This window comes from Mixophyes fleayi, chromosome 12 (genome assembly GCF_038048845.1).
Source record: "Mixophyes fleayi isolate aMixFle1 chromosome 12, aMixFle1.hap1, whole genome shotgun sequence".
NCBI classification, from domain to species: Eukaryota; Metazoa; Chordata; class Amphibia; order Anura; family Limnodynastidae; genus Mixophyes; species Mixophyes fleayi.
Genome location: NC_134413.1, coordinates 75,635,681 through 75,657,424, shown reverse-complemented (window position 1 = coordinate 75,657,424; position 21,744 = coordinate 75,635,681). Strand labels below are relative to the sequence as shown.

Here is a 21,744-nt window from a genome sequence, read left to right as displayed (position 1 = left end):
GCACAGCAGAGGGGTGTGGGGGGGGGGGGGGGAATCTAAAATGTGCGTACAGACTTAGGGCTAGATTTACTAAGCTGCGGGTTTGAAAAAGTGGGGATGCTATATTCTAGCTTTCATTTATTTAGTACCTTCTACAAAATGACAGCTAGAATCTGATTGGTTGCTGTAGGCAACATCCCCACTTTTTCAAACCCGCAGCTTAGTAAATCTAGCCCTTAGAGTTAAAAGGGGTCATGTCCTAGCTCAATTCTAAATTGTAGTCTAAAATAAAACTGTCCAAGGTCTGTGTGTTATATGCAAAAGCACCCTGTATTTCCTGCGTCTGCAACATAATTAATGCATCTAACACCCCCCCCCCCTTGCATCGCAAAATGGTTTGTTCAAATTTGCTCCTTTTTTTGTTTTGCTCTGAACTGTATATAAGGCCAAATAAGTACAAGACACAAAATAAACTGTATTATAAAGTTGTAACAGAGTGGTAACCCAATGCAGTACATAAACATTATTATTATATACTAGATAAATAACCATTATTGGTCTACAATTACAAGTTAACCCCTTAATGCACACGCAACAACTCCTCTTGAGTGGAAAGTGGGGCGTCTGGTTTTAAGACCAGAAGTAGATCTTTCATTTTTTACCACCCGTTGGCTTGCCTCGTATAATGTGGTGCCCCTTTGTGTGTTTTATGTCAGAGGCCGAGCCCATCACGTTAAAGTCGGCAAAACTCTTTTCAAAGGTGGCGTCCGCCGTGAAAAGAGAAATGTCTTCCACTCCAACACACACGAATGGGATGCCTCAAACTCCTACAATGGATGTTAGGAGTGAGGACTGCTGGTGGGAGTTTATAAAAGTCCCCCCCCTCCCCTACTCGTGGCCTCCAACTCCCTCTATTCCAGCTGACCCTTGGCAGGAAGAGTGGGTGCTTAGTCCTCTATTAATGATTGAATTCACTCAGACAAGTCCCAGGATGCTGCGGAGAGCATTATAACAAATGGTAGAGTGTTTAAACTACACGACTGCACGATGAAAGTAAAGTAATGTACAGCACTTTTAACCAACTGGCTTCAATAATTAATTTGCTGCTGAGCCTCAAAAACAAAGCTCCGAAGACATTCTATTCCGATGAAAATAATAAAAGAAAAAAAACACAAAACTTTTAAACCTGTGTCCCGGATAACATATGGATTTTATTTATAGTTAAAATACTATTTTTCCAACAAACTAAGGTGCATTGTTACACCCCAATTAGCACATCCATGGGGGCTCTGGTGTCTGGAACCCCCAACATTTTTGAGATGCGCTTTCCCCCCGCCATAGTTTAACGATCAGTTCTGTTCCCAGAGGACTGTGGGAGAAGTTTGAAATTCAAGTAGCACACTTCTTGTGTCGGACGCTCTGATTGGACGCCTTTCTGGGTGATTAGGTGTCGAAGCTTTTGAATTTCAGACATCTCCGACAGGAACAAATTGAAACTAAAATTGGGAGTCCGTGCTTCACTATTAGTGTAAAAATCAGTGTGCTGCCAGTGGGAAGATGAAGGGGGAGTGTTCCCAAACCCCAGATGAATGTACATGCAATATAGTCCCATAGGCACAGTATAGATGTGTGACGAGAGAGGCAAGATGATGGACTAACGTATAATAGGGTATCAGTTATTGTGCATATAATAGCAACCAGTGGGCTGAAAAAATACAATGGAACTTGTAAGTTTCTGTGACAGGAAAACTGACTATCAAACAAGTGGTGGGGGTAAAAACCTTTCTGTGCCATGGCAACCTGGTACTTTGGGTCCCAGAACACTGGCACCCTGGTACTTGGGGTCCCAGAACAATGTCATCCTGGTACTTGGTCCAATAACAATGGCACCCTGGTACTTGGGGTCCCAGAACAATGTTATCCTGGTACTTGGTCCCATAACAATGGCACCCTGGTACTTGGGGTCCAAGAACAATGTTATCCTGCTACTTGGGGTCCCAAAACTATGTCATCCTGGTACTTGGGGTCCAAGAATAATGTTATCCTGGTACTTGGGGTCAGAGAACATTTTTATCCTGGTACTTGGTCCCATAACAATGGCACCCTGGTACTTGGGGTCCCAGGACAATGTCATCCTGATACTTGAGGTCCCAGAACACTGGCATTCTGGCACTTGGGGTCCCAGAACAATGTCATCCTGATACTTGGGGTCCCAGAACACTGGCACTCTGGCACTTGGGGTCCCAGAACAATCTCATCCTGGTACTTAGGGTCCCAGAACATTGGCACTCTGGCACTTGGGGTCCCAGAACAATGTCATCCTGGTACTTAGGGTCCCAAAACATTGGCACTCTGGCACTTGGGGACCCAGAACAATGTCATCCTGGTACTTAGGGTCCCAGAACATTGGCACACTGGCACTTGGGGTCCCAGAACAATGTCATCCTGGTACTTAGGGTCCCAGAACAATGGCACCCTGGCATTTGGGTTCCCAGAAGCACAGGACCAACACTTGGGGATCAGAACCACGGCACACTGACTTTTGGGGTCCCAGAATCACAGCCCACTAACACTTGGGATTCTCAGAACAATGGCATCAATGAAACATGGGGTCCCAAGACAATGAACCACTGGTACTTGTGGAACCAGAACGATATCACACTGAAACATGGGTTCCCACCAGGAAAATAAAAGATAAGTACCAACGCCGTAGAACACATTGGCCCTGTCCAAAAGACAAAAATAATGTCAGTCTCGTGACATCAGTAAGCCGATTATCTATATTTGGCCCTGCATGGGCAAAGATTGAATTATGTGTTTCTACAGCCTGTCGGGCACATTCGGAGAACGCTGAAGAAATCTATTGACCACAGAAAATTCATGTCTAAAAATAGAATTGTTGAAACAGGCGAGGATGCCTTCCCTTGGGACTGCTGATTAAATAAGCATTTGCAGCAAAAAAAAAAAAAAAAGAAGATATTAAAATTTTATTGAGGAACGGGCTGGTGGCCACGCTTGATCAAGACTCTTCTTAACCGGGTTCCTTTGCCACAGCCTAATCTGAGCGTAAATAGCATCTGCTCTTCCAAACTGATGGCAGTCTACTGACTCTTGAAGCATTTTGGGGGCTCCAGGGTGTTTTTTTTTTTATTCCTCTCACTTCTAAATCTGGGTGAGATATAATTCCTAACTAAAATTATGTCCATTGTAAAAGAAAAGCCTTTCTGCTCTGGTGAGCCAAAATAAGATGGTTTTAACCGTAGCCCCAGGAGGTGCTGGGCTGTTTAAATCATAAAGGATGAGAGCAAGGCTTGAGAAGGAGTAGTGGAACGCCAATGAATCAGAGATGGAACCACAAGAACAGTCGAATAAAACAAACCCATCTACTCCCATTAACCCCTGTCCTGCCAACGGCCTCTGACACCCATTACGCTGGAACTATTTCCTTTCTTTCTTATTTTTTTATTTTAACTTGTGCTGGGTTCAGACTAATGATCTACAGCACATGACACTTTAATAACCTGATTAACTGATTAATTAGACAAGCACGGAAAAAGAATGTCTGGCAGCTAGATGCCTTTGGGTTTATTAATTAAACTACTGTGGTGCAGATGCTGAATATAGAAGAGAGAAAGGCTGTGGTCTACCGCGAAAGTAGAATTATGATGTGTTCAGTTTGGAGGGGATATGGGGGGAGGGAGGCAGGAATGGGGGGGAGGCAGTGCGCAAGGATTGAGTGTCTCCAGCCCCCCTTCTTGATACTCTAACGAGCCGGGCCATGTTTTCAGCATAGCCTTGTTTGGCTGAATATGAATTCCACTGAACGTAATAACTTAAGTGTTTATAATGAACTAAAAAAAATGTCCATCCTGCTCTTTCACTCCTCTGCGAGAAGTTGCTATGTTGGAAGGGAGGTCTGAGCAGTCAGGGTGAGAATGACAGGCTTGCCCTGCTGAAAAGCAGTGAGCGGATTGGTGGATTCATACACAAGACCGGGGCTTTGTGGCTCCAGATTAACTTATTGAAATTTCAGCTTCTTAACCTATATCAAATCCCTTTCACAACTATTGGTAAGCAGCAAACTGCAGCTACCGGCTACACCCGCTCATGGTGTAGGTACGCTTCCACGATCAAATGATATAATCAATGTTGTTCAGGTATTTTGAGACCATTTACAGACCATCACAGGAGCCCAGCAACTATTGGGTCAATTACCAGACATCAGCTGAAATATGGCAGCTTGTCTGACCGACCATTGGTAATATCATATTACTATACATTGACCTGTTAAGTCCGTTGTCACCTTATACCGGTCCGTCATACTGTATACTTATGAATAGTACACTTAAATCCGCCATATAAGCAGCACAGTGGCCTAGTGGTTAGCACTTCTGCCTTGCAGCACTGGGGTGATGAGTTCAATTCCCGACCATGGCCTTATCTGTGAGGAGTTTGTATGTTCTCCCCGTGTTTGCATGGGTTTCCTCCGGGTGCTGCGGTTTCCTCCCACACTCCAAAAACATACTGGTAGGTTAATTGGCTGCTATCAAAAGTTGACCCTAGTCCCTCTGTCTGTCTGTGTGTATGTTAGGGAATTTAGACTGTAAGCTCCAATTGGGCAGGGACTGATGTGAGTGAGTTCTCTGTACAGTGCTGCGGAATTAGTGGCGCTATATAAATAAATGATGATGATGATGATGTTCTCCCTGTGTTTGTACCCATACCCCTGACAATGGGGACTGTCAAGGACAAACTTGTCACCTTTCCTCCTCGCCGAGGAGATCAGGGGACAAATAACATGGGGTGAGGGTGCGTGATGCTGTGATTCACATAATTTTGGCATGTTATTTTGGTTCGTCATCTAGCTCTGCGGGAGCGTACCCAAACTGACAGGATTCCTCGCGAATCTTATCATCCAAGACCCCATGCCTGGGAGTCTGAGAGCACTACCCAAATTTCGGGAGCCTCCCACACCTTCCGGGAGTGTAGGCAATTATGATCAATTCCTTAGGAGTTAGTGACATAATTTTTGCAAGAGTGACGTCACTGGGTCATGTGGTCTCACGATCTAAATATCAGATCAGCCGATAAAATAGATATTTCCAGCGTGAGCAGGAGACAGGTTGACTTTAAATGAGTAATTCCTATTTTTCTATGCACTACATACCACGAGGGAATCTCGTACGTTAGAAATGTATCTCGACGCGTTCCTGTAAAGGTGTCGCCAACACCTTGCTGTAGCTGTAATGTTTGAAATGCCATCAAATAATATTAGGATGGGGGTCACAGACCTGAAAATGAAAGTCTGCACACTTAGCTTTCGCTTGGCGGTCACACAATCCGCTCTCTTATCCAAACCCGACGCCTGCGATTCACGCGCCACTCCTGGCTGCGTTGTGTTGGGCTCCCGGGGAGGTGGGCGCCGGTGATAAGGAGGAGAATAAATACCCAGCAATAGAATGTGCAAACAATACGAGGTGCAGAATGCAAACACTGGTTTCTATCACCGTCCCCGAGACCCAGGGCTGGGAGGAAAGGTCTATAGATTTAATGTGGCCTCTCAATAAGGGAGAAACAGATAAACCCCTCTTGTTACACAGTCTGTCCTATCTCATCTTATACCAACAACCATTTGTTTTACATCTTATTGTAACTGAAAATGTGCTCATCATTTACTATTACAAACACAGTTATTCCAGCTCAGTGTACATGCAGTGTCTATATACCGGCAGCCGGTGTACATACATTATACTAGCAGTGTCTATATACCGGCAGCCAGTGTACATACATTATACTAGCAGTGTCTATATACCGGCAGCCGGTGTACATACTAGCAGTGTTTATATACAGCCGGTGTACATACATTATACTAGCAGTGTCTATATACAGCCGGTGTACATACATTATACTAGCAGTGTCTATATACAGCCGGTCTACATACATTATACTAGCAGTGTCTATATACCGGCAGCCGGTGTACATACATTATACTAGCAGTGTCTATATACCGGCAGCCGGTGTACATACATTATACTAGCAGTGTCTATATACCGGCAGCCGGTGTACATACATTATACTAGCAGTGTCTATATACAGCCGGTGTACATACATTATACTAGCAGTGTCTATATACCGGCAGCTGGTGTACATACATTATACTAGCAGTGTCTATATACAGCCGGTGTACATACATTATACTAGCAGTGTCTATATACAGCCGGTGTACATACATTATACTAGCAGTGTCTCTATACAGCCGGTGTACATACATTATACTTGCAGTGTCTATATACAGCCGGTGTACATACATTATACTATCAGTCTCTATATACCGGCAGCCGGTGTACATACATTATACTAGCAGTGTCTATATACAGCCGGTGTACATACATTATACTAGCAGTCTCTATATACCGGCAGCCGGTGTACATACATTATACTAGCAGTGTCTATATACCGGCAGCCGGTGTACATACATTATACTAGCAGTGTCTATATACCGGCAGCCGGTGTACATACATTATACTAGCAGTGTCTATATACAGCCGGTGTACATACATTATACTAGCAGTGTCTATATACAGCCGGTGTACATACATTATACTAGCAGTGTCTATATACAGCCGGTGTACATACATTATACTAGCAGTGTCTATATACCGGCAGCCGCTGTACATACATTATACTAGCAGTGTCTATATACCGGCAGCCGGTGTACATACATTATACTAGCAGTGTCTATATACCGGCAGCCGGTGTACATACATTATACTAGCAGTGTCTATATACCGGCAGCCGGTGTACATACATTATACTAGCAGTGTCTATATACCGGCAGCCGGTGTACATACATTATACTAGCAGTGTCCATATACCGGCAGCCGGTGTACATACATTATACTAGCAGTGTCTATATACCAGCAGCCGGTGTACATACATTATACTAGCAGTGTCTATATACCGGCAGCCGGTGTACATACATTATACTAGCAGTGTCTATATACAGCCGGTGTACATACATTATACTAGCAGTGTCTATATACCAGCAGCCGGTGTACATACATTATACTAGCAGTGTCTATATACCGGCAGCCGGTGTACATACATTATACTAGCAGCGTCTATATACAGCCGGTGTACATACATTATACTAGCAGTGTCTATATACAGCCGGTGTACATACATTATACTAGCAGTGTCTATATACCGGCAGCTGGTGTACATACATTATACTAGCAGTGTCTATATACAGCCGGTGTACATACATTATACTAGCCGTGTCTATATACAGCCGGTGTACATACATTATACTAGCAGTGTCTATATACCGGCAGCCGGTGTACATACATTATACTAGCAGTGTCTATATACCGGCAGCCGGTGTACATACATTATACTAGCAGTGTCTATATACCGGCAACCGGTGTACATACATTATACTAGCATTCTCTATATACAGCCGGTGTACATACATTATACTAGCAGTGTCTATATACCGGAGTGTATATAATATTCTATCTGCAGTTATATACGAGGATTTGGGGGACTTAGAATGGTGATAACAGATTAAAATGATTATTTGTAATTTTATTCTTTAATTAACTTTTTTAAAACACTTCTCCGTAGTATCGATTCTGAAAGCTTAAATTTGGGTTGTCAGCTCCACTGTGCCCACTCCCGCATGCCCACATCTGCTCCTTGCCAACTTCTTTTTGACACATTTGTCAACATGAGCCTGGAAATGAACTTTCCTACAAAGTTTCAACATGGGTACTGGAGAAATCACAGGGGGTGAAAAATGCTGCGCGGCCTCCCAAAATCTAGCGCCACAGTTCCCCATCTGCACCTCTTTTTGTCTTTTAAATATTCTCACCAGTAAATCAAAATCTCTGGGGGGGGGGGGGGTTTTTGCAGTGGGTGGAAAAGTGGGCTTACTCAAGGGCGTAATTCCTGCCCAGCAAGGTACGTCCCCAGTCCGCCCAACTCCTGCGGACCACCATTGTGCAGATGTCCGCGAATCCATGGTTTACCCATAAAAACTAACCCGCAAAAGCAGGAGCGTGATGTCGCAGAACAGAATCCTCACTAATATCCTTTTACGCCGCCAGACACTCTGTTCTCTTGAGCTCTAAAACTAGTTGGTTACTATTTATTCCCCAAATAGAGAAGACTACCTTTATCTTCCAGAAAGTAAGCCGTAATGTCCCTATAATTATGCACACCATGTGTTCTGCCTCCCTCCGTCTCGTTCAGCCAAGAATTACGCGTCATGATAACCATACAGATTACATCCCTAATTCCTTTTTAAAATTCAACACTCCACATGGGGAAGTTGGGCAAGTGTCTGGCGGACGTGGCATGGAAGCTGCCATCCATCTCTCTGCCATCTGCTAGGAACCTGTTATCCTGTCGCTACGCACCGAGCGACACCTGTGCCACTTAACCCCTTCGTGTCCCAAGGCTTCTCGACGCACAGTTCTACTCTCCGCTACTGCATTGGAAGCCGCGGAGGGGAAGAGCGTTAGCTTGCAGCCAAACGAGGGCACGGCCGTCCAAGCCTGGCACGGAGAGGCCGGGTACTGATCCTTATGTGGCAGAACGTAGGGGAGGAACCGACGGAACAGATATTTGGCACCGGTCGGACCTGCTGGTTATCCTGTGCAGGGGATTTGCAAAATAGGTCACAAAGCAGATTTGGAAACTAGATTTGCTTTATATTCTGGAAATAGTCTCTACAAGGCTGCGAACAAGAATTGAGACTTACATTGTAATGTTTTTCTTTCATGTATACGCTGTAAATGGCTTAAGTTTTATTTATTTAAGATTTCTCTGTTTGCAAATTAAAAAATAAAAGGCATATATTGTTACGTCCTCTTTTTGGGGCCTATCAAGCCATAAACCATGGGTAAGTCTAGGTTTTCGGAGCTTGAGTCCATGAAGTTGGCATTAGTCATTCTATCCTATGAGCATTGCAGTAGAGGGACCTTCGGATCCCTCACCGCGGCCTTCTTGCTCTGCCCTCCGGTAATGATGGCAAAATGGCGATAAGGGATGATATTTAACAGGGGGGCATATTCGGCAATTAATAAGTAGGCCCCCTTTGTCTTCACAGAAGATATTTTATTTTAGGGCAAAGCCAACCATAAGGCAAGGTGAGTACCCTGCATTAGGTGGCGTTTTAAGAGAGGCGGCAGATAGCTTTGCCTACCTCGGAGCCCCTGAGGAATTTGAATAAATAGTGGAGTTAAATCTTTTCTTATCATTGCAATAAATGAACGTGCCTAAAATAAGATGGGTCATAAATTAGACCCCTAAGGCTGGGTACACACTACAGGGTTGTCAGCCAATTATCGGGCCAATCTCACAATAAACGACCGTTCGGCCCGATATCGCAGTAGTGTGTACGCTCCAACGATGAACGATTAATGTTCCAAAGCTCGTTGTATCGTTTCGTTTGATTCTCTATAAACTCCAAAAACCCTATAAACAATGGAACTATGTCGTTCCGATTCTGCAGTGTGTATGTACTCAGGATCGGCAGTGTCCATAGATCTCTATGGAGTGTGCAGAGTTACCTTCTTCTCAGCCGATGGTTATGACAGATGAAGAGCACAGATCTGACGATAAATCTTGTAAAACGTCTATAGTGTGTACACAGGAATCGGCTGCTGATCGGGACTTTCAGTCGTTGGTAAAATCGTTAACGATATCACATCAAAGGGGGGACAGCACTAGAATTTCATCTCCGGAGGCGTTATGTTTAAGGCGCTCTTGTACCTCTGTGATTAGGGAGAAGATGCCAACAACAGAAAGACAGGACTGTGGGCAGAGAACAAGCCCAGCATTCAGCTGGATTACTGTTATGCAGCTAAAACACAAGACATCAATAATGCAAACAAAAACATGTCAAATCATCAAACCAGTAGCAAGTATGAAAATTATCCTAGAAACAAGAAAAGTCTGCTCCAGGGGGCTTTACTGAAAACTGCATGCAGTAGCAAATTCCCCAATGCTGTCTCCTGACGCTGGCTCTGAGCAGAACCAGCAAAATAAGGGTAAATACCTAAATAATAAATATAGGTAGAAAAACAGGCTATCACGTATTACAGTCAATGGGGTAGATTAATCAGCGGGTGAAAAGTGAAAGGGTTTTTCTCACTTCATCTGTACATATATAGGATTATATATATAACTCTTTGCATTGCGATCCCACCGCTGCGTATAAATAAACCAGTCCACACAGTGCATTTCTACACAGCAAGTTTGACGTTCTGACACTCCCTCTGTGCCTGCTCAGTTACAGAAGCTCTTCGCTCCTAACATGAGAGCCTTTCGCAGGGGAGTGAAAGAGTGTGCTGGACACTGTTTATTTTAGCTTAAACACTCCAGTTATTTCATGTATAGTATTCAGTCCACAATACACAGACTTTCATTTAAAGTATTTAAAGGTCAGGCGGGTATACATATGGAAATACAGATGCTACTGGGCGTAATCAATTATTATAATGGGCAGCACAGTGGTTAGCACTTCTGCCTTACAGCACTGGGGTCATGAGTTCAATTCCCGACCATGGCCTTATCTGTGTGGAGTTTGTATGTTCTCCCCGTGTATGCGTGGGTTTCCTCCGGGTGCTCCGGTTTCCTCCCACACTCCAAAAACATACTGGTAGGTTAATTGTAAACTTGTAAACTCAGAAAACAATAATAAGCCACGTGTGGTAATTGTCAGTCTCATTTGGGAGTATTGCATGCCTCTGTCATACATCTGGTTTTAGGTTCCTGTTGTTAGGACCCGTAAGATTGCAAGACAGAAATGTTGAGTTCTTTAAGGCTCTACCATAGATGACCAGCAGGGGGCAATGTGCAATAAGCGTTCTCTAGTATTAGTACAATAGTTCTCCTACAGCAGCCTAATAACTACATGTCTGTACCAGATGAAATAAAAATAGCAAATAATTGTTGAAGTAATGTCATTTACATAAATCAGATTATATATACGTCTATAGCTGTATGTTATTACTATATATAATACTATTTTCTATGACTAGCTGACAGCATTAAGAGAAAGCCTACCACTCCGTCAGCCAGTCCTAGACGCATCGGCACAAGGTTCACACTATGGAACCGGAAGATCTGACTTGAGCTACCAGTTCCACTTCTAAAAAAAATATTTAAATTAAAATGTTTAAAAATATATATATATATATATATATATATATATATATATATTTAACTTCCACTTAACTTCCTACCTTTTCTTCTGCCTCTTCCTCCCCCCCTTATCCTTATCCTCCGTTCCTCCATCTCTCCCCCGTGTCTCTCTGTCTGTCTACCCCACCCCTTAGATTGTACGCTCCTTTGAGCAGGGTATTCTCTCCTCCTGTCTTCACCACTGTTAACTCTGCTCTCCAGCTACTTAGCCCTCCTCCTTGAGGACCCTCTTTCCCGCGTCCCCTCTCGCTCCCTCCTCTCCCCTCTAGGGGTCTCCCTGTCATCCGTGCCTTCCCTCTTGGACTCCGTCGTTGGCGGACCTTCCCCTCTCCCCTCCTCCGCCCCTCTAGCGGTGCTTTGAGCTCACTGAGTTACTGTGATTATTGTTTACTGTACTGTGCTGTCTCACCTCGTATTGTAATCTCGTTTGTCCCTGTACGGCGCTACGGACACCTAGTGGCGCCCTATAAATAAAAATTAATAATATATATATATATATATATATTTAGTAATAACTATTTTGCAGGTATTACAATTAAAAAAATGCATATTTAAATAAATAAAGTCTTTTTTTCTATTAATATCCTCTGCTATCGCCAATGTGGAAATGCCAGTAGCGAGAAGAGGACTGCGATGGAACATATACTACCGTTATCCTTGTTAAATAGACTTCTGGGGAACCTTTCACCCTCTTAATTTCAAAAGGGCCGCATGTGACCCTTAATCTCAGTAATACGGTAAAACAATACATTTAATTAAAGAGAGAGACGCCTATCTGTAATAATATATCAGCAGGCATTTTACACAAGTGTTACAAGCTATAACACATTTGACAATACAGCAGGAAGGAGCTGGGGGCCACAGGTGAACTTTGGAGGGCCACACCAGGTCCTAGGGCCACCTGGTTCCCATAACCGCTGCATATTATCTATTATATATTTTATAGCCCCTCTCCCATTAAGGCAGGCTTCACTCCTGTAACTTTCCTACATGTGAGATCTATGCGTTGCCCTGCTGTGGTCTATAATATGATGTAATAAGCAGTGTTAGGGTCAGTGATTGTAGAAGTTCCACACATGGAATGTTGGATGTCGGTCGGAATCCTGCACCATTGTCCAGGCTTCTTGTCTCCTCTCCAGCGTTCATTAGATCAATGCAGACGGCTGGATGGGGAGGAACAAAGAGGCTCTTTGTGCAGTAGGTGTAGAACACCTGGCCTGCAGGATCTTTTGATATGGGCTCACCCTGCCGTTCAGTCGTCGAGGTGCACGGGCTGCCGTGTCAGGGCGGATTTCTAAAGGGGTGTCTGTAAAGCTGCCCTGAACATTTTCGCTGAAAAACGTACTACATGCCAACTGTCAGCCAAGCGCTGGCTCTTCTTCTTTAAACAACGTATATTTATTAAAACAAATCACGCTTGCCTACTTTCCACACCTTGCCATGTAGAGCGGAGGGCTTGACAAGAGGTGGGCGTGGCTTATTGTCACCATCCGCATCGGAGCAAGGCGAAGCTAATTTCGCCATTACGCTTCACAGCAATGGACGATATGCATCATTGGGATAAGTTCCGCCTAACCCGGCCGGCAGTTTTATTCATACAAAGCAATTTAGAGTTGAGCTAAAGCACACCCCCTCCCAACTCTAAATCTGTCTGCGCATTTTAAATTTGCCAAAAGGCCCACAATCTTAACTCAAGAACCCTGAAATGGGCAAAATAAAAAGTGGCGAATGATTTTGCTTTCCTCTACATGAATACCTGAGGCTTGCTTGTAAGTGTTGCATTCCAGCTCCCTATTATAATAGTTAATTCAATTCTAGACATTTTTTTGATGACCGCTTCGATGTAAACCTGTCTGCAAAATAATGTCCTGGTCCGTCCGCAGAGTTTTGTTAATTTGCTTCTCTCCAGTCACCCGCTCCTCGCAGAGCATGGGCGACTCTGTGAAAACTCGGCACTGCTCTTAATTGGCGACGCTTGGAGAAAAGAGTTTATTTTGCTGTAGGTGTTCCAGAAAGTGGCCAATTACACAGCTGTAGAGAGACCCTGCTGGACGGTTAAGACAATGGACACAGATTGTTCCCCAATAGCCATTGCGCAACTCTAGAACTGCTCAACGTTCCGTTCCGTCCGCCAGGGTTTCTTTTGGCAAACTGAAGAATCGAGATGCACCTCTGTCGGAAAATGAGTTATATTAACAATACAAATAAAAAGGGGATGGTCAAAACATGAAGTTAATTGCTACAGTCCCTCCACTGTGTACTTGGAAAGTCAGGAAAACTGAGTATAACTTCATAGTTCATTTAGGAAATCTTTGTGGCCCCTTAAAATATAATTATATATGAGCAGAACAGTACATTGCCAGGGTCCCATAAATTTAGGTGGGTGCCCAGCTAAACTGTTCCCATCGCCCGGGTCCCCCTCTTTGCTCCCAATAGCCAAGGCCTGACCGGACAAATGCCTAGGGTGCTTAATTGTATGGGCGCCAACATAACATCCAGATGATTGTATGGGGGCGCCAACATAACAGCCACATGATTGTATGGGGGCGCCAACATAACAGCCACATGATTGTATGGGGGCGCCAACATAACATCCATATGATTGTATAGGGGCGCCAACATGACATCCACATGATTGTATGGGGGCGCCAACATAACATCCACATGATTGTACGGGGGCGCCAACATAACATCCATATGATTGTATGGGGCGCCAACATAACATTCTCATGATTGTATGGGAGCACCAACATGACATCCACATGATTGTATGGGGGTGCCAACATGATAGCCACATGATTGTATGGGTGCACCAACATAACATCCACATGATTGTATGGGAGCACCAACATGACATTCACATGATTGTATGGGGCGCCAACACGACATTCAGTTACCACAAAGCTGGATTAAGGGGGGCAGGTGGCACGTGTCTCGGGCCCCCACTCTCTGAGGGCCCCCCCCAGAACTGCCATCTCCTCCCATCTGTCCTTTACAACAGAGGATCACATTATCTCTGAAAGAAGCTTTCTTTTAATGGTATTGTTTTATTACATCAAGCAGATTACCGAAATCCGTGACAGCTCTCAGATTGTTTAATATCGGGCTGGTGCTTGGGGGCACGATTGGATACATTAAAGAATCATGAAACGCTTTATTGTCTACCGTTTTTGTGGTCTTCTCCAATCTACAATACAACTATCTGTTCTGGCAACAGTATCTCAGTATTGCAGTGCAGGGATATTTCAAAAGGTGACGTACCTCAAACTTGGGGCTTGCGTTCAGCTTACGCAATTGGTTTGTGACATTGTGAATATCTCTGTGAGTATAGCTCTGTCTAGATGCAAACAGTAGCCCTAATTTCCAGGGTAACTTAATGCATTGCTGAAACAAAGATGTCCCAATTGTAAAGCGCTACGGAATTTGGTGGCGCTATATAAATAAATGTTGATGATGATGATGTCAGGGTTGCAGAAACTAGTGGCCGTTCCCACTAACATGACATCGCATGGTCTGAGGATGAAATCAAAGATACGAACAGGGCAAACAACATTTGCACCTCAAACGTTGATATTAAATGTTAAACTTACTAAGACCAACCCACTTATCGTCGTAGTCTTCACTTTCTGATTCTTTACTGTAGACACACCCAAAGGGCCGGATTAAGGATTGTGGGGGCCGCTTCCCAAAACAAATTGCCCGCAGCCAGATCTAGTCATGTCCACACACCTCCCTTTAGAATCCTGAAAGACGGGCAAAATAAGGACCGCCCCACGTTCCACCCAAACTCCACCCATAAATGGAACAAAGTGATGTAAAACTCCACCCCCTTTCCTACGTTTGTGAGGTCCGTGACAGGGGCAAACGCAGGATTTCTAGAGGGGGGTTTCAACATCACGCTGCCAGTGGGCGTGACCAGCATGCATGGGGGCGTAGCTATAATTTTAGACAGTGCTTGGCTGCTCTCCAACTCTCCCTATCCCCATAATATATATGGGCAATGCTGCGTGTACTACTGTTAGGTGCACGCAGCTCTCCCTTTTCAAGCAGAGCCGTGTGAAGCGGAAGCAGAGTCCAGCCACCTCAATTATACAGTGCCCCAGGCTTGGAGGGGGTTTCCAGGCATTAGAAAAAACCCCTCTCGGTTTGCCTATGCGTGAATCGGGATGTCAGAGACACCCACCGTAATGTCAGTCGGTCTCAGTGGGTGAAGCGGGCGGCAGCAGGGAACATTTGTGGGGGTACCCCTGATGTTTGGGTGAACGCCCCAGGAATAACCCAACCCTCCACACCCACTTTTAAAGACACAATTTTGTTTTTGATGTTACAAGTAACGTTAATGCTGTTTTCGTGGACGCGACTCACTGTGATATCTTGTCACCATTTAAAGATTTTCTATGCCCTCCTTACACCATGCCTGAGCACTGCCTGGTAATTTGAAAGAGGGGGCATGGAGATCTAACAGAGGGTGCCTCTGACCTCGGATAGGTGGCATGTGATTGGCTAGCCATGGCTTTTGCGCCAGTAACGTACCATCTTCCTCGCCACCGTGGTGAAAGGGGGAGGGGCTTCCAAAAATTCGGTGGGCTGCTCGCTGTCAAATACAACACGGAGACAATAACCAATCTACCTGTAGGAGTTGAGGTACAGTAATTACAACTGATCCTGCTCACCCTAAATTCAGTACCACTTAGAACATTGATGGGCAACCTGTTACACTTTGAGGGCATGTTGTCGCCCTTTAACCTTCAAAGGGGCCACAGATTACTCTTAGCAATGAGCTAAGACAATACATTTAATGAAAGAAAGAGACAGCCATACAAGTGTTACAAGTTATAACAATCGGACAATAAGGCAGGAAGCAGCTGGGGGCCGGTGGCGGAGGCTCAGAGGGCCGCATGCGGTACTGTTGCTGCCTATTACCCATCACTGATTGAGAAGATGATCCGTACGTTCTAATAGACAAGCAGATAGGATGATGTCAGTGACATCCTAAGCTGGCTGTCTCCTGTGACTCGAGGTAAGACATTTTATCTCATATTGCCTCTGGCTCGTGAATCCTATCACTGACACATTGGATGACTGGATATTACACAGGGCAGAGAGACAGACTCACATCCAGATGATCTATCGACAGACAGACAGACCGAGGAAGTGACGGGGATGTTGAACGACTAATACTCTGCACTGAGTCAACCGGCTGCAATCAAAGTTACATTTCAAACACGTTTAAAGAAGCAGAAACACGTACTTTTTGGGCATTGCGCCCTACATAAAAGGAGATTTTAATGTACACATTAATATTACATCATTCCATAATGGGATAGGCATATGTCTGCTCTCAAACTCTTATACTCTACATTGTTCCCCAAGAATAAAACTAAAAAACAAAAGTGTTGCTAAAGTTTAAAGAGACATCTAAAAAAATACATTCCCTGAAGAGCTTGCAATCTAACTCCCTCCACGACCTGAATCGTTTCATCATTAATACAGATTTGTTTTTACAACATGTTCAGCCCTATAGTAGTTTTTTTTAAATAAAAATGCTCTAAAATCAATGTCCTGGTCTGAAAAGCTTGCAATCTACACAGTGTGCGCGTAACAGTGACTAGCTGGGTTGATACAAGTTTTCTCCTTTGTTACAGAAGTAAAAAAAAAAAGTGAGCCTTTAAATCTCTCTTCCAGACAAGATATGGAATGCTGGAGAGGGGAAGGAACAGTGCATGTAAGTGGGGGAGGGGGGAGGACCAAGGTTTAGAAAACTCTTAACATGAGTAAAATTAAAATTCCCAAATTCCTTCCTTTGCATCAGCAAATCCTTGCAGGGCTCCCCCACTCACAGCAGCAGCCCCAGTCCTCTCCATTCTTCCTCTAATAAATCTAACTTTTTTTTTAAATGTTTGTTTTTCTGGTGCATGGAGAGAAAGGAAAAATGTGCCAGAGAGAGAGAGAGAGGGAGAGAGTTTAGGAAAGTATGTTCCCTCCCCCCTCCTGCCAGTGGAATGGTTTGTCCCCCTACTGGATTCGTCCTCTCATTCCAAGACTTTTTTTGTGTTGTGTGAGAGAGAGGGAGAAAGAGAGAGGGAGAACTGGAAACTGTAGCTTGACTGTGGGAGCCAATTTCACCAGAAGCCAGCACACATTATCAGCCCATGCTGTGGGATATGTTTTTCAAGGGACAATAAGGATTGCAGACTTGGATAGGAACAAGACCCACTGCCAATTGTCATTTGACTCCGGGAGACCAGGCAGAGAGCATGCTTATTCTCTTCGTATGGATTTTCACGTTGCCCGACACTCTTTCACAAGGTAAGGGGGGGCACCTTTATTTTCCCAATTGGCGCCCACATCTGGGGGGCACTGGATGGGGGTTCATGAAACCAATGTTAATAAAAAAAAAGAAGAGAGTTGAAATATAAGGAAGCAACATGTCTTGGGAGCTGTACATGGATTGTACTGCGTGGATAGACTTAGATGGAGAGATTGATGGACTTTGCAGAGAGGATTGCGCGGAGTGCGCTTGGAATTTGGAGAGCTCTATTGTAACCCTATATGAAACTGTTGCGCTGTGTTTAGCCATTTGGGAAGTATGCAGAAGTCTTTAGAGGCAGATAGATGGTTTGCAAAAGACGTGACACTTGTTCCCTTTCTCTTGCCTCTTGTATTCTGCTTTCTTCTGGGGGTTTTTGAATGGCTGAGGTTCGCAACTTTACGCTGGTCCTTGGCTGATGTGAACTGGGGAGAAGGGAGAGGAAGGGGGGGGGGGGGATGTTGGTTTGGTACAGCACCCCAGACGCTGGTGGAGATGGATGAGTGTGACATGAGTCAGGAGCACCGCGGATAGTGTTAACTCTTACATCTCGGACTCTGTTGCAAAACAAATGCTTGCGTCCTATGTGTTATACACAGTCTTCACACACACAGCTCAGAGAGCCGGCTGATGGCAACCTTTGTATAACACAGAAGCGATGTCTGCATCCCAGTTTTATGCTAGCAATAGATCAGGCTCCTTTTTGGAAAACTAACCCGCTGAATAATGGATTGGTAAGAGGGGGGGGGAGAGAGAGAGAGAAAGAAATGTTTTATTACCCCTAGATCTGAAGGCTGTTTTAGATCTGAACCCCAGAATGTGTAAAGCTGTTTTTCCCCATCAATTTGGAATAAACAACAATGTATTGGCTATCTGTGGAGCTGTGAGCATCGCTACTGCAGAACCAGCTTTCAAGCAGAGCTGTCAATCACTCTTTTACTTGTTGAATGGAGACTGATACAGGGGGGGGGGTTCCCAGAAGCTGAGAGTGCACTGTGCCCAGGTGACATCAGCTACACTAGATTCTCCTGCCAGGCTGTCAATCACCCCTCTGCTAGTTGAGAGTTGATTGACAGCTCTGCTTCCCAAGAGGCTCTGCAGTGGATGAAAGGCTTGGATGCAGCCCATTGTAAGAGTTGATTGTGTGCATCTATGGCCCATTCATACTCCACCAGGTGCTGTTGTGTTTCCTCCACTCACTTTCACCACCTCATCTTCCGCACACAGGAATACAGAGAGTGGTTATGAAGGGAAGCGGAGGAAGCGGGACAAGGGAGGAGGTAGAGAGATCTTCCCTTACTAAAAATGTGACAGGAAGAAAGAGAGGAAGTCTACACGCTGGTATATCTCCACCAACCCCCCCCCCAGATGTGCCTCTTCTCCCCCTCCTATGTCCTGTCCCCTGCAGAAGGCCACATTTCTGCCTCTGGAAAACACAACTCCCACGGTATTTTGTGCCCCCCCCCCCGCCCTCCTAAACACAGCTGGATGCCTGCTCAGCATCTTGTGATATCAGTACTAAGCTCCTGCTTGTGCCAGAGCTGTGGTAGTCTGGTGCTGACCAATGCAAAGACAATTGGCCCATTTCCCTGCACCCAAGTGCTCAGTTGACCCAAGAGCTTGCAATCTGAGTAGGAATAAAATGAAACGACTAGTGTTTTTTGCTCAGTCCGCACATCCTCCATGATTTGTAACACAGAGGACGTAGATAGTTGTGGCTTAAAAACTCTTGTGATATTTTCACAATCACTGTGTTGAGGAGAATTGCGGGAGGTCCAGCGTAAGTTCGGCTAGAGAAGAATGTTATTATTAGAATGATTAGAAATATTCTTATGAATCGTGTCTGTTGTCAGTGGAATGTCCATGTTCTCAGATAATCAGCAGGGACTCACATGTAATCGGTACACAGGCCCGCAATCATTTTGATAGCAGCCAATTAACCTACCAGTATGTTTTATTTGAAGTGTGGGAGGAAACCGGAGCACCCGGAGGAAACACCACGCAAACACGGGGAAGACATACAAACTCCACACAGATAAGACCATGGTCGGGAATTGAACTCATGACCCCAGTGCTGTGAGGCAGAAGTGCTAACCACTGAGCCACCGTTCTGCCCCTGCAATGTGGCAACTACAGTTGTGTGAAGCCCTGGTGGGCCTGAGGGTTACAGTGGGCTAGCCCCAGGCCTACAAAGTAACGTCTGGCCAGCTAGCAGGGCATGCTGGGACTTTTAGTCCCACCACAGGTCGCCCACAACTGGTACGGATGACGCCCCAGACTTTAGAGCAGGGGTTGGCAACCTTTTTCTATCAGAGTGCCACCTAAAATCTAGTGAAGCCCAGGTGTGCCAGTTGGGTGTGAGATATATATATATATATATATCTATATACACACACATACATACATACATACATACATACATACATACATACATACAGGGCTGCCTAGAGAAATTCATGGCCCCAGTATAGCAACTTCATGTGTCCACCTTTATAGTCAAGCATGGGGAAAAAAATGTTGTGGGGGCGTGTCTAGAAGGTGAAAAGCACCAGGCCCCCCTCTTACAGAAAAATGCATTACTCACACATGCCCCCTTGCTCAGCAGCTTTGCTCACATATGTCCCCTCTGCCCACATGCTTTAATTACACTCGCCCCCCCCTCTGCCCAGCACCTTTAGTGACACATGCCCCCTCTCCATCACACCTTCTTACCTTATTCTCCACTGCACAGCATGGGAAGATATCCAGCAGCCCACCGAGTACCATGTGACCACTGCAGTCACATGACCTGGCGTCTGAAGATACCTGAGCTGAAGGGGATTTAGCCACTACCGATCCCCCTGCACTCAATAAAAAAAATTTAAAAAAATACTTTTAAAATAAAAAATGTATTTTCAAAGATAGGTCTCCAGTGGGGACTCGGGCCACCAAGCAGGCCCGGGCAATTTGTAGCCGCCCTCTTCCCTCTCGGCTATATATACATATATATCTCATTTTGTGAGGCCAATATCATATTAACAGTAAGGGACCAGCAAAAAAACGTTTTGCCGCACAGTAGTGCCCCAGTTCACATCATACCTCATAATTGTGTCCCCAATTCATCTTATGCCTCATAGTTGTGCCTACAATTCATACTTTGCCACAGTTGCCCCCATAAATACATAGTATGCCACAGTTGCCCTCACAAATGCAAAGTATGCCAAGTATATGTGCCCCTCAATTTGCTGCCCTTACTTACCTTTGTAGACTTTCTGGAGAAACCTGGGAGCTGCTTCAGCAAAGCAGCCGATGATGGCCGAAACGGAGCTTCTGCGCATGCGCAGAAGCTCTGTTTCGGCCATCATCGGCTGCTTTGCTGAAGCAGCTTCTGCGTCGGCGTGCCAGACAAAAGTGGTCAGCGTGCCACGTCTGGCACGCGTGCCGGGGGTTGCCGACCCCTGCTTTAGAGCATGCCACCATAAAAAATTCCCATTGTTTGAAATCCTGAAGGTTTTGCAACACGAGATCTGTCTAAAGCTCCATGCAAATGAGGTGCAATTATGTATAATTAAAACCAGACTGGGTTAAGGTACAGCAGCCTGTGTGGCTGTACAGAACATACGTGTAAGGCAGCTGGAATCCGAGCATCGAAAGAAAAAAAAAAAAAACATGATGAATTTCTATTGATTTTTTTTTTATTTTCTTGCATTTTCCTCGGAAAGTTGTTTTGCAACGTCTGGGTCTGAGAAACGTGCGCTTCGCTGTCACAATCTGTGTTTTATGCTGACACCTGTAATCTCAGGTTTATGCTGCGCTAATCATCTGGCGTTCATTGGTTCTGTACCATTACATACAGCGCTGGTGTCGAGGGCCCAACAGCAGATCTTTTGTTATGGGTACCATTGTACAATTAAAGTGAATCTAATATATCTATATATATATATATTTATAACAAGTTAACCCGTGCATGATACTCATGCATTCTAGTCAAATCAAGTTACTTAAGGTGTAAAAAAGGTTCTTGTCATGCATTTGGGCCATAGCCCAGGCCTCAACCACCAACCACTCCCCACTGTCACCCCCGGCAACCACCAACCACTCCCCACTGTCACCCCCGGCAACCACCAACCACTCCCAACTGTCACTTCTCCTTCAAGAAATATATATATATATTTTTTAAATCTTTATAAACACTTTTAACAATTAACAAATTAAAAACATCTTAGTATACCAAATTTCAGCCCTTTCTGAATTTTTTTTCCCAC

At 44.7% G+C, this 21,744-nt stretch overlaps 1 protein-coding gene across 1 annotated transcript in view; it reads left to right on the top strand.

The window, feature by feature from the left end:
- The first annotated feature begins 17,179 nt into the window (after positions 1-17,179).
- The window catches only part of KIRREL1 (kirre like nephrin family adhesion molecule 1), a 154,622-nt gene continuing 150,057 nt past the window's right edge, over positions 17,180-21,744 (top strand). Inside the window, exon 1 of the mRNA XM_075192556.1 lies at positions 17,180-17,499. Within this exon, the coding sequence (XP_075048657.1) occupies positions 17,448-17,499 (52 nt within the window). The 5' untranslated portion in view covers positions 17,180-17,447. The remainder of the gene's footprint in view (positions 17,500-21,744) is intronic.